Source organism: Coenobita brevimanus, chromosome 25 (genome assembly GCF_032717465.1).
Source record: "Coenobita brevimanus isolate Jiangsu-jjx chromosome 25, ASM3271746v2, whole genome shotgun sequence".
Classification (NCBI taxonomy): Eukaryota; Metazoa; Arthropoda; class Malacostraca; order Decapoda; family Coenobitidae; genus Coenobita; species Coenobita brevimanus.
The window spans coordinates 21408926-21421501 of record NC_136978.1 but is presented as its reverse complement, the minus strand read 5'-3'; the positions used below and the strand labels follow the sequence as shown (position 1 = coordinate 21421501).

The following is a 12576-nucleotide window of genomic DNA, read 5'->3' as shown; positions in this document are numbered from 1 at the left end:
GAGTATGTTGATACCCTTGGGTGATTTGGTACTGTTAGTGATATAAGCTTAAGTTACATTTATGTATAATCATAGTGTACTGTTAATATTAGTTAATATTGGAATGTCTTGAAAATGTTGTATTTGCGAGGTTCAATGTTTTAACTGATACTTGTTTATGAATGGTTAAATTTAAGCTGTACGGTTAACGTGTGAAACAAGCCGAATGGCGGCAGTTTGTGATAAACTATTAGTAGCCAGTCACGTGGCCATATTTCAAGCCTGGCTCACAGCCGGACCGGGAGTCCTGGGGTCAGTTGGTACGAGGTTAAGGAGCTGAGCAGAGGGGCCCCGAGTTTAGGTCTGGCAGCTGTCCTGTGTGAAATTGTCTATACTGTATGTGGACTGATGTTATTCAGGTGGATGTTTGGAAGACAGTGCGGCCATGTTGTAAGTTTACTGCATTTTTTGAAGTTTCAAATTATGCTTAAGTTCATGAATAACTGTCCATTTTATTTTGCATATTTAGTATGGTCGGTCACATTGTATAGTGTGATATTATTATTTGATATCATACTAAGGTTCTTTGTAATTATATATATGACGTGTGTTTGCGATTATTGCTGGGAAGTGAATCTGAGTTCATTCTTTTGTTGTTTATTATTTATGAAGCTGTATTTACCAGGTTGAATCATTAAACGGATCCGACACCGCAGAACTGCAGTGTTCATTCAAACCTGAATAACAATACAATTCAACAACACGCAACCATGGATGAGCTCAAGAAAAACCGGACAGCAGCCAAGAGAAGGTTCACTAGGAAGGTCAACATCTTCAAGGAAGCCCACGGAAAGAAGTTATCATGTGAAGTGCTTCAACGAATGTATGAGAGGTTAGTACGTGCTTCAAAGTGGTGGATGAAAGGAATGAGGAAATGATCGCTCTTTTAAAAGAATCTGAACCTTATGATGAGTATGAACAATACATAACTGAACTTGAAAATATAAAACATGAAGTTTATAATATTTTGATAACTGAGACTGGGAAGGTGAAACAGAAACCATCACTTGCCATAAAGAAACTGGAGCCTCCTAAATTTCGTGGTTCTGTCAGAGCATTTCCTACTTTTGTTAAGGATTATGAAAGGTTAGTTGTGTCTCAGCAAGGAATGGACCCGTACGTGCTGAGGAATTCCTTGGAAGGTGAACCTAGGAAATTAGTGGAAGATTTAGACGATTATAACCGAATGTGGGCTCGTCTGAAAGAGACTTATGGTGATCCAGCTAAAATGATAGATTCTATTTTAGGAGATATCAGAGCAACTAAACCAGTGGTTGAAGGTGACAATAAAAGGCTTATTAACATGATTAATACTGTAGAGAAAGTGTGGTTGGATATTGATAATTTGGGTCAGTTACAGGAACTTGAAAACACTACTGTAATTACTCAAGTGGAGAGATTGTTGCCACCTACTTTGAAAAGAGAATGGGCAATAAAGGTACAGTCTATCGGTACTGACAGGTTTAAAGCTTAGTAACATTCTTGACTGAACAGCGCAAAGTTATAGAGTATTTGCAAGATGAGTCAAGGATTGCAAGTGCTAGGGCGACAGTTCATGTGTGTGAAGAAGAGACTTCCAAGGACTCTGAACTTGCAGAGGCGATTAAGCAGTTAGCTACAGGTCAGGAAAAATTTCAAAATCAAATGTTCAAATGTTTATCTAACTTATCCTTTGCTAGTAATAAGTTTCAGGGAATGCCAAGCAGAAATGGGTCAAATTTTGGACCAAAGGGAAATACCAAGAGATGTTGTGTGCATGAGTCTGATACTCATGATCTAAAAGATTGTGCAACCTTTAAACAGTGGCCTAAGGAGACAAAATTTGAATTTCTGAAATCTAAGGGTATATGTTATATGTGCTTGAAGGAAGGACATTTAGCAAGGAATTGCAGTCAAGGATATTCATGTAGAGTTCTGGTAGATGGGGAATGCTGTGGAAAATATCATCATTCTGCCCTTCATCCCATATTCATTAGCCATGGAAGTACTACTGTGGAAGCATCAAGTAGCCATGTGACAAGAGATGGAGTAATGCTCATGACGGGTTATGTGAACAGTGCTAATCAGGTAATACCCACCCTTTATGATCAGGAAGTAATTTAAGTTTAATCACCAATAGGATGGCACGGAAACTGGGTCTTGTTGGGACTCCTGTGAGTTTAACTTTAACCAAGGTTGGTGCGCAAACAGAACAGGTAGAAAGTTACGTGTATAAAGTCTTGTTGAAAGATAAATTTGGAGGGAAAAAATAGTGATGCCTGTGGTATAACTGAAATCACTGGTGTGTCAAGTGAGATAGACGTGACTCCATTTGCACATATGTTTGGGTTACAGGAATGGCAGTTAAAGAGACCCAGCGGACGTATTGAGTTATTGATTGGATCAGATTACTGTGCTCTTTTACCTCAAGTTGTAAAAACAGTGCACAGTGTTCAACTGTTGGCTAATGACTTTGGATTTTGCCTTAGAGGAAGTATAGATGGAGAAAGAAAGCAAAGCGTTAGCCTTAATGTTCAGGTGAATCATGTTGCATGTTCTAAGCCTGAAGAGTGGCTTCTTACATCTCAGCTAAACCCTTGTCAAGTAATTGAAGAATACTTTTTGACTGAAAGCTTAGGAACTTTGTGTACCCCAAGATGTGGGGGATGCAAGTGTGGAGGTTGTTCCATTAAAGGAAATTTAACTATAAAGGAAGAAAGGGAACTTAGACTTATTGAAGATGGATTGCACTATGATAGGGGAAATAAATGTTGGATTTCAGAATACCCTTGGATCTGTGACCCTTCTAAGTTACCTAATAACTTCCCCATGGCTTTGGCTCGATTAAGAGCTACAGAGAAAAGATTAAAAAAGATGGGAATGAAGTACTGTTTAAAGTATCAGGAACAAATTAATGACATGGTATCTAGAGGAGTTGCGCAGAAGTTGACCCAACAAGAATTGGAGAGTTATGAGGGCCCTACTTTACTTGCCACACCATGAAATCCATAAGCCAGAATCTCAGTCAACACCTCTAAGGATTGTGTTTAATTCAGCTGCATCATTCCAAGGAATGGCTCTAAATGATTTTCTTGCTAAAGGGCCTGATGTTCTAAATAATTTGTTGGGGATTCTTTTGCGTTTCAGACAAAATAGGATTGGCATAGTTGGCGATATCAAGAAAATGTACAACAGTGTTAAAATATCAGAGTTTGATATGCATACTCATAGATTTCTATGGAGAGATTTAGATGCAGAGAAAGTTCCTGATCATTATATACTGAAGACTGTGACATTTGGAGATAAACCAGGGGGCAATAGCTATGGTGGCATTGAGGAAGACTGCTCAAATGAATGAGGAATATCCTTTGGCTATAAAGACTATTATTGAAGATTCTTATGTGGATGATGTGTTAGGAAGCTTTGATAGTTCCAGAAATAGCTGTTGAAAGGATGGGACAAGTGGAAGAAGTGTTGGAAGCAGGAGGATTTGTAATGAAACAGTGGATCATGTCTGGAGATGATGGATGCATCAGTGAGAAAGTTTTGGATACAAATCATGAAAAGGTTTTAGGTCTAGATTGGAAACCTAAGGAGGATATCTTTTTGTTCAAAGCCAAACTCAATTTTTCAAGGAAAACTCGTCAAGGAAGGTCTGAACCAGATGTTTTGTTAGGTGATCTAGAAAGGCGTTTGCCAAGCCAGTTGACGAAGCGCATGATTCTTAGTCAGATTGCAACCTTGTATGATCCTCTTGGATTTATTACTCCATTTACCCTTAAAGCTAAGCTATTGATGAGAGATGTAGTTACAGACAGTGAGGGGGATCGACCAAGAGGGTGGGATGAACCAATTAATGAAATTTTGTATGAAAAGGCAAAATCACTGTTTGAGATGATGTTCCTGTTAGAAGAGTTGGAATTTCCCAGATGTATAAAACCGATACCCACCGTAGGCCACCCAGAATTGGTTGTTTTCTCTGATGGTAGTAAGAAAGCATATGGGGCCGCTGCATACGTCAGATGGGAATTGTCTGATGGTTCAGTTAGATCATATCTATTGTGCTCCAAAAACAGAATTGCACCAACAAGACAGATCAGTATACCGAGATTAGAGTTACGTGGTGCTGTTGTAGCTAGTCGTTTGAGATCTACAATTGAAAGGGAAATGCAGTTTAAGTTCCAAAGAGTTATTCATATCACAGACTCCTCTATAGTACGAGCTCAGATTCAAAAGGAATCCTTTAGATTTAATCCTTTTGTTGCAAATAGGGTGGCTGAAATCCAATCTAGGACAAAACCAACAGAATGGTATTGGGTGCCATCTGAAAATAACGCAGCAGACCTGACAACAAGGGAGTGTACCCCATCAGAATTAGGACCAGATTCTGTGTGGCAAAGAGGCCCAGAATTTCTCTACTTAGATCATGATCAATGGCCGGTGAAGCAGAGTTTTGAGGGAGATGTACCTGATACTGTGTTTGTGAAAGCAACTACCCATGCATGTGAGGCTAAGGAGGTAAAGACAGTGATAGATATTGGTAGGTTTAGCAGCTACAAGAAACTGCTTTCAGTCACAGCTCGGGTAATGCAAGTTGTCAAGGCAAAGTCATTGAAAGGATTGTGTGAAGAGCCTACCGCAGAATGCCTACAAGCAGCAGAGAATTACTGGATCAGACAAGTTCAAGTCTCAATCCATCCAGATTGGAGGACTAGGTTCAAACGACTGGGGCCCACGCTAAATGATCAGAAAGTAGTAGTGGTAGGAACCAGAATATCGAAGTGGATGAAAGCTAATTGGAACCATGATGAATTCATTCTTTTAACATCAGACCACCCATTCACAAAACTATACATTAGTCAGATACATCAGGAAAATCATGATGGTGTAGAGGCTTGTCTTGCTAAATTGCAGTTAAAATTTTGGGTGCCTGGTGCTAGAAGAGTTATTAAATCTGTGAAACGGCACTGTACCACCTGTCGTATGATTGACAAGAAAGTGACCTCTCAATGCATGGGCGAATTACCAAAAGAGAGACTTGAACCTTCACCACCATTTTTCAATGTATCACTTGATCTTTTTGGACCTTATTCTGTTTGTGATTCTGTAAAACGAAGGGTGAAAAGGAAGGTATATGGAGTCATATTTAATTGTATGGCTACCAGAGCTGTGTATATAGATGTTGCAGAAGGCTATGATACTGGCAGCTTCCTTAAGGTATTTAAAAGATTCACATCTATTAGAGGTTTTCCAAGAAAGGTGTTCTCAGATAATGGTGCTCAGTTGGTGTCAGCAAACAAGGAGTTGAGAGACATGGTTTCTAAGTGGAATCTTAAGGAATTAACTGAATTTGGAAGATTTGAGGGTCTTTCTTGGGAGTTTAATAAGTCAGCAGATGCACCGTGGCAGAACGGATGCAGTGAGGCCTTGATTAGGTTGGTTAAGAGATCCCTGTGTAGAATTGTTGGGGACTGTATCTTGTCATATGGCGAGTTACAAACAGTAATGTTTGAGGTAGCTAACCTTCTCAATGAAAGACCGATTGGATGTAACAAAGTATCTGACCTCGAAGATGTTTCTGTTGTTCGTCCTAATGATCTTCTTTTGGGTCGTTCTACAGTCACAGTGCCAAGTGGGATGTGGGATGAAAGTAGCAATTTTAGTAAGAGGCATGCATTCATGAACAGAATTATTGATTCATTCTGGAAGAAATGGATGCGAAACTATTTCCCTAGTCTGCTTATTAGGCAGAAATGGCATGTAGATGTACGGAATGTCCAGACTGGAGATATAGTCTTGGTAAAGGATTCTAATGTATTGAAAGGGGAATGGAAAATGGCACAGGTCGTAAGTGCTCTCAGAAGTAAAGATGGAAAGGTCAGGGATGTGTTGCTCCGGTATAAAATTAATAAGCCAGGAGGCAAATATTCAGGCCAACGGGATGTAAATGTAACCAGATCAGTTCATAGCTTAGTTGTACTTCTTCCGGTGGAGGAGCAGTAATCAAGATAGCTTAAATGTCAGGCGGGGAGTGTATCGTGATTATCAGAAATCACGATATTTTTGTATTACTATTCTATGGTGATTATTTAGATGCATATTTGTCTATCACAATTGTGGATGTATATGTGTAGGATTATTTATGTGTAAATACTGTATATACTGTATATTGTATGTATTAAGATTTCACTGATTGTTTATTGGAATAACGAGGAGTATGTTGATACCCTTGGGTGATTTGGTACTGTTAGTGATATAAGCTTAAGTTACATTTATGTATAATCATAGTGTACTGTTAATATTAGTTAATATTGGAATGTCTTGAAAATGTTGTATTTGCGAGGTTCAATGTTTTAACTGATACTTGTTTATGAATGGTTAAATTTAAGCTGTACGGTTAACGTGTGAAACAAGCCGAATGGCGGCAGTTTGTGATAAACTATTAGTAGCCAGTCACGTGGCCATATTTCAAGCCTGGCTCACAGCCGGACCGGGAGTCCTGGGGTCCAGTTGGTACGAGGTTAAGGAGCTGAGCAGAGGGGCCCCGAGTTTAGGTCTGGCAGCTGTCCTGTGTGAAATTGTCTATACTGTATGTGGACTGATGTTATTCAGGTGGATGTTTGGAAGACAGTGCGGCCATGTTGTAAGTTTACTGCATTTTTTGAAGTTTCAAATTATGCTTAAGTTCATGAATAACTGTCCATTTTATTTTGCATATTTAGTATGGTCGGTCACATTGTATAGTGTGATATTATTATTTGATATCATACTAAGGTTCTTTGTAATTATATATATGACGTGTGTTTGCGATTATTGCTGGGAAGTGAATCTGAGTTCATTCTTTTGTTGTTTATTATTTATGAAGCTGTATTTACCAGGTTGAATCATTAAACGGATCCGACACCGCAGAACTGCAGTGTTCATTCAAACCTGAATAACAATACAGGTGGGCCATGGGCCAAGAAATAATTGATTAAATTTTGGGTCGGATCCGGGTCTGGCATTGGCAGAGGTATGCGGTCTTTGAGTGCTTTATAGTTATTATTATTATTATTATTATTATTATTATTATTATTATTAGCAGTAGTGGTAGTAGTAGTAGTAGTAGTAGTATTAGCGGTAGCAGTGGTGGTAGCAGTAGTAGCAGCAGCAGCAGCAGCAGCAGCAGTAGTAGTAGTAGTAGTAGTAGTAGTAGTAGTAATGGTACAGTAGCAGCAGCGGCAGCGACACGTTGATCTGAAACGTGAGTCAAGTGGATTTCTTGCTGAAGTTGCCCTCTTGCAGTCCACTGTCCTCCTTTCAGGGGAAAGGGAGGGGAGTTGAGGAACTTCGGATAACCGGTCAGCTGATGCCCGGGTATATCGGTGTCGCCGCGGGAAGGCATCTCTCTCTATCACCGTCCCCAGGGGAAACTAAAAAAGGGGGGTTGGGTAGGGGGGGGGAAGGGAACGTTAGGTTGAAGAGGAGGAAGTGGCGTTATGATGTTAGTTAAGGGGAAGCAGGTTAAGTGAAGGAGGGGGAGGGGACGGAGATGGAGTAGAGAAGGTGAAGTGAAGAGACAGGGAGGGAAGAAGAGGAGGTGGAGGAAGGGAGAGGAGAGAAGGTAGGTGGAGGAAGAGAGAGGGGAGGGGGGAGGAGAAGAAATAGGAGACAAAGGAATGTCAAGGAAGAAAGAGGAGAGATGGAGGAAGGAAGAGGGAGGGCACAAGGGGAGGTGAAGGAAGAGGGAGGGGAGAAGGGTAGGAGCCTGATGGGTGAGTTAGAGTCGAGCTGCCACAGAAGCATTGGTGAATGAGAGACTGACGAATGTCTTGGTAACATCAGATGCAGGTGCTGCGTTATTAGATGTTCTGCCATATTTGGTGACGGCAGTGCAAGGGAGATGAGGACAAAGGCAGATGAAGAATAAGATACATGTAAGGAGGAGGAGGAGGAATAAGAAACATGGTGAGGAGGAGGAGGAGGAATAAGAAACATGGTGAGGAGGAGGAGGAGGAGGAATAAGAAACATGGTGAGGAGGAGGAGGAGGAAAAGTAAGAGGGGGAGGAAAGATAAAGAATATGAATTATTGGGAAGAAATGAAGTGTGAAAGAAAACAGGGTGGAAAGAAGAGAGTAGGAAGAGGAGACATAAAATATGAGAGATGATGAGCAGTGGTGAGGATTAGGACAACTGGGAAAGTATAGGAAAGGAGCAGGAGAGGAGGAACAAGAAGAAAATTACTCATGGAAAAAGGAAGAATGAGGAGGAGAAAGAAGAGAGCTGGCAGAAAGATGGATGGAAAAGAAGACAAAGAGAAGAAGAAACAAAGAAAATTAGGTGATGAGCAGAGATGTGGAAAAATGCGGACGGAGAGGAAGTAAGGACGCGGAGGAAGAAGAAGAGAAGAGAGATGAAAAAGATAAGAAAGAAGTGGGATCAGTAGGGAAGAGAAGGAGGAGGAGGAGAAAGAAGTGGGGAAGATGATGATGATGACAGGAGGAAGAGGAAACAGCACAGAAGCGTGGATGAATGAGAAACAGATGCAGAGCCTGGGAAACATCAAATGCAGGTGCTGCGTTATTAGATGCTCCCTCACATTTGACGGCGAGGGCCACAGATTTGATCAGACGAGAGAGAGAGAGAGAAGCGTTTGTTTCGTACTCTGAGTAAGATGGAAACTACTTACGGGAGATTACTTCTGCTTTAAAGTAGGTTGTCTGCAACAAAAACAAAAATACCTTATAATTTTTCCGGAGCGTAGTCGGAGGCCGAGGCTAGGCTATCGTAATGTAGATCAAATAAGAACAGGAGACCGACCTGGCTGTTCTTTACTGGTAGCGTTAAACATGGTACCTGTTAAGGATGTCACGAGTAGGCTGCAGTATTTTAACCTCGTCAGTTGGGTGATGTTTTTTGTTATATTCTGCCACCGAATGATATTGTTAAGCATCTGTTACTGAAGGGGTTGTGTGAGGTTAGGTATAGCTGCTCCATTTTGAAAGTTTTCCCCAGAGTTGAATAAAATCACCTGGAAGTAGCATGAATTACAGAAGTGCCCACGTATGGGAGAGGTTGCAACGCCTTGAGCCACCCTTCACAACGCAATCGACCCCCTGTTAGGAAAGGAGCTTGTGTTATACGTACCGTAGTGGTTAGTGCTGGAGACTTCATAACAATTCTGAGTTTGGTTATGCATATTCCACTTTTCTATTCTCGTGTCTTATGGAGCCTGTATCTTTATAATAGTGTGTTTGCGTCAGTACCATAAAAGACTATATTATTACCCTCTTAGGCCCGTGATGTTATCTATCTATCTATCTATCTATCTATATATATATATATATATATTTGATTCTTGTTGTTGCTGGGTGAGTATATTGAACCTTAAAATCTCTCTCGTAATAAAGGCAACATCTAAACACTTTCAGTTCAGTAAGTCTCACGAAAGGTAAAGTATGTCGTCTAGAGGTGACCAAAAAAAAAAAAAATCCGCTATCGTAGTAAAGGTGTTAACACACACACACACACACACACACGATAGTTATCCCTTGTAACTGAGTACTGGGTGTTGAGCAACTAGCGGGAGATATGAGAGATCTTGCGGTCAGGGCCTTTGTGCGTGTGTGTGTGTGTGTGTGTGTGTGTGTGTGTGTGTGTGTGTGTGTGTGTGTGAGAGAGAGAGAGAGAGAGAGAGAGAGAGAGAGAGAAGGGAGGAGATGGGAGAAGAAAAACAAGGGGAAAGGTAAAAGAGGAAGAGTGAATGAAAAAAAAGAGGTTACGGGGAGGAAAGACACGGAGGAGAAAGGAAAGGCAGGAAACAGGGATGAAGCAGAGAAAGGAGAGGGTCTGAGAAGAAGAAGAAAAAAAAAGAGGGATATAAAGGAACAAAGGGAGAGAGAAGAAGGAAGAGGAGAAGGACTTAGGGATGGAGGTGAGTTGAGGAAAAGAAAATAGAGAATATGTAAGGTTAGAAAGGAACTGAAGGGAGGAAAAACAGGTAGGAAGGGAATAGGGCAAGAAGGAAACAGGGAGGGAGGCAAGAAAAGAACAGGATGGGAGATGACAGAAACAGGGAGGAAGGTGAAAGGAAGAGGAAGAAGAGGATAAACAAAGAGGGTAGGGTGGAGGGGTAGGGTGGGGTAGCTGGGAGTACAGATAAGGATAGTAATGTTAGCAGATAAGAGGGGAGTGAGGACATGCAAGAGTCAAGGAGAGAGAGAGAGAGATGGGAGGGAAGACGGCCGTGGGTAAAGTGGGTGATTGTGGGGCAATTGTCAAGGAGTGGGGGTAACAGGAGGATGAGAAGGAGAATGATGATGATGAGGAGGAGAAGGAGGATGATGATGAGGAGGAGGAGGAGAAGGAGGAGGATGATGAAGATGAGGGGGAGGAGGAGAGTGAGGATGAAGATGAAGGGGAGGAGGTGAGTGAGGATGCAGATGAAGATGAGGGGGAGGAGAAGAATAAGGATGAAGATGAGGTGATGAAGATATTGAAAATTTCAATAATAATAACATAAGAATAAAGATAATAATAAAACTACTACCACTACTGCTACTACTACTACTACTACTTCTACTAAATAATAATAACTAGTTTCCTGTTTACTTACTATGTAGCAAGGAAGCATTGCCATGGGTACATTTTATATTTGTTTCAATAACTGGCTAACTGTATGCTTAACAGTAACCATATTCCTTTAAGATAATGAGAGGGACCACTGCTATATTTATGTTAAGTTACTGCTTTTGAGGCTTTCACTAAAACGTGTTACAAGGAAAACACTGAGGAAATTTGAATTCCGTACCTTCTGCAAGGCCAAATGGCAAATTATTCAGCCGAAATTTTCATCAAACTTTTTTATCTTAGGATTTCACCCAAATAGCTGTATCTTAATTAGTTTCCGAGATGTTTCAATTTCAAATATGCAGTTTCTGCACTAAAAATGAGTATATGACTTTCAAAAATAGGTGAAGGTCATTTATATTTGAAACAAGTACTTGCGTTACCCAAGGGTGCTTTCCTGTTTAATCTCATGAATATCTAAGAAAAAAATGTGCAAAGTAATAATACTTACGGAAACGGTAAGATGGGAGTGGGAGAAGGAAATGCTGGCGTGGGTAGAAGATGAATAACGATAAGTAACGGGCAGTATTCGATTTTTTAAGTGGTAAAAAAAAAAAGACCATAGTGAAGGGATGTGAATGAAGTTGTAATAAGTAAGATATACAGTAAATAGTTAAGGGTGAGAGGAGTTGCAAGACCGTGTAGGCCAGATAGTAAAAAAGAAAATTAAGTAGCGTAGCGGGAACTAGATGATGAAGTAATGAAGACAGCACAGGTAAGAGAGACATGGAAATATAGTAATTATGGTGTGGGACGAAGATAAATAGTAAGTCAGTTTAGCTGTATAAATGATAAGTAAGAACAACGTAGGACATACGATAATATATTCCGAAGTCGCTTTATGATCAGATTAGAAACTTGGACTTGCAGCCCTTTTGGGAATGATGAAGCTGTATATCCTAATTGTAATACTGGAAGAGAAAAAGACTCGCAAAGGAAGGTAGAAGCAGGGGAGATAAAGGAATGTGGTGGCAAAGACAACAGATCCGCGGAAAGATGACGAAACACAAGGAGATAAAAGTGGATGAATAGGATAGATTAGAAAATCAGGCTGGAAATATGAGGTAGACTACTGATGCTCCATGAAGTTTGTTGTAATCAGATTGAGAACTTGCAGCCGTTGTGCTTTAGGGAGTTGTGAGGATAAGCAAATGAAAATTATTTTGCGTGTGTGTGTGTGGGGGGGGGGGAAGTGGTGAACGAATATCAGAGAGAGAATTTTAAAAACGGTAGAAGTGATCGTTTTGTTTCGTTTCGTTTCGTTTTTAAAGGCTCCAACATGCTTGCATGCGTTGGCGTGATACGCATAAAAATGGAAGTGCTGCAGTATCTATGTATCTATCTATATGTAATATATATATAATATATAATATATATATATATATATATATATATATATATATATATATATATATATATATATATATATACACACACACACACACACACACACACACACACACACACACACAAGTAGTACAGGGAAAAACAAGGAAAAACGAGTGCTGTGGAAAGAGGGAAGGAGTACAAGAGAGTACTGTGGATAAAGCTAGAAAAGAGTAAATAAGTGCGTAGAAGAACAGAACATATGAGAATACCCCTGGTTGATGTGTGAGTGTGGGAGGGAGGCAGCGAGCAAGACCGTAAGGAGAGCATTTAAAGTGATAGATGGCAACGCAAATGTAAGATTAAACCTGAGGGATACCAAGTCATTTACCTGCCACTGGAGTTAAGCCACAGCATTTGACCTTGGAGCGAAAGAGGAGCAGTTACTTTGCATCAGAACTGCAGCACTCGCCTTGAGTTAGATTTGCTGGTTCAGCATACAACATGACAAAATTGCTTCACTGCCTTTGATCAGACTTACACCAGTTACCTTTAAGTTAAATTAACATTCAGCACTCAAGCTTAGACCTGACTCATAGTATTAACACGTAGATCAGAATCTC

The 12576-nt window shown here is 40.4% G+C and overlaps 1 protein-coding gene and 1 pseudogene across 1 annotated transcript in view; both read left to right on the top strand.

The window, feature by feature from the left end:
* The first annotated feature begins 749 nt into the window (after positions 1–749).
* On the top strand, positions 750–3376 carry LOC145393789 (uncharacterized; annotated as a pseudogene).
* A 95-nt stretch (positions 3377–3471) lies between these two features.
* Positions 3472–12576, top strand: part of LOC145393788 (uncharacterized) — a 55531-nt gene continuing 46426 nt past the window's right edge. Inside the window, exon 1 of the mRNA XM_080267835.1 lies at positions 3472–4602. Coding sequence (XP_080123961.1) covers positions 3472–4602 — 1131 coding nt within the window. The remainder of the gene's footprint in view (positions 4603–12576) is intronic.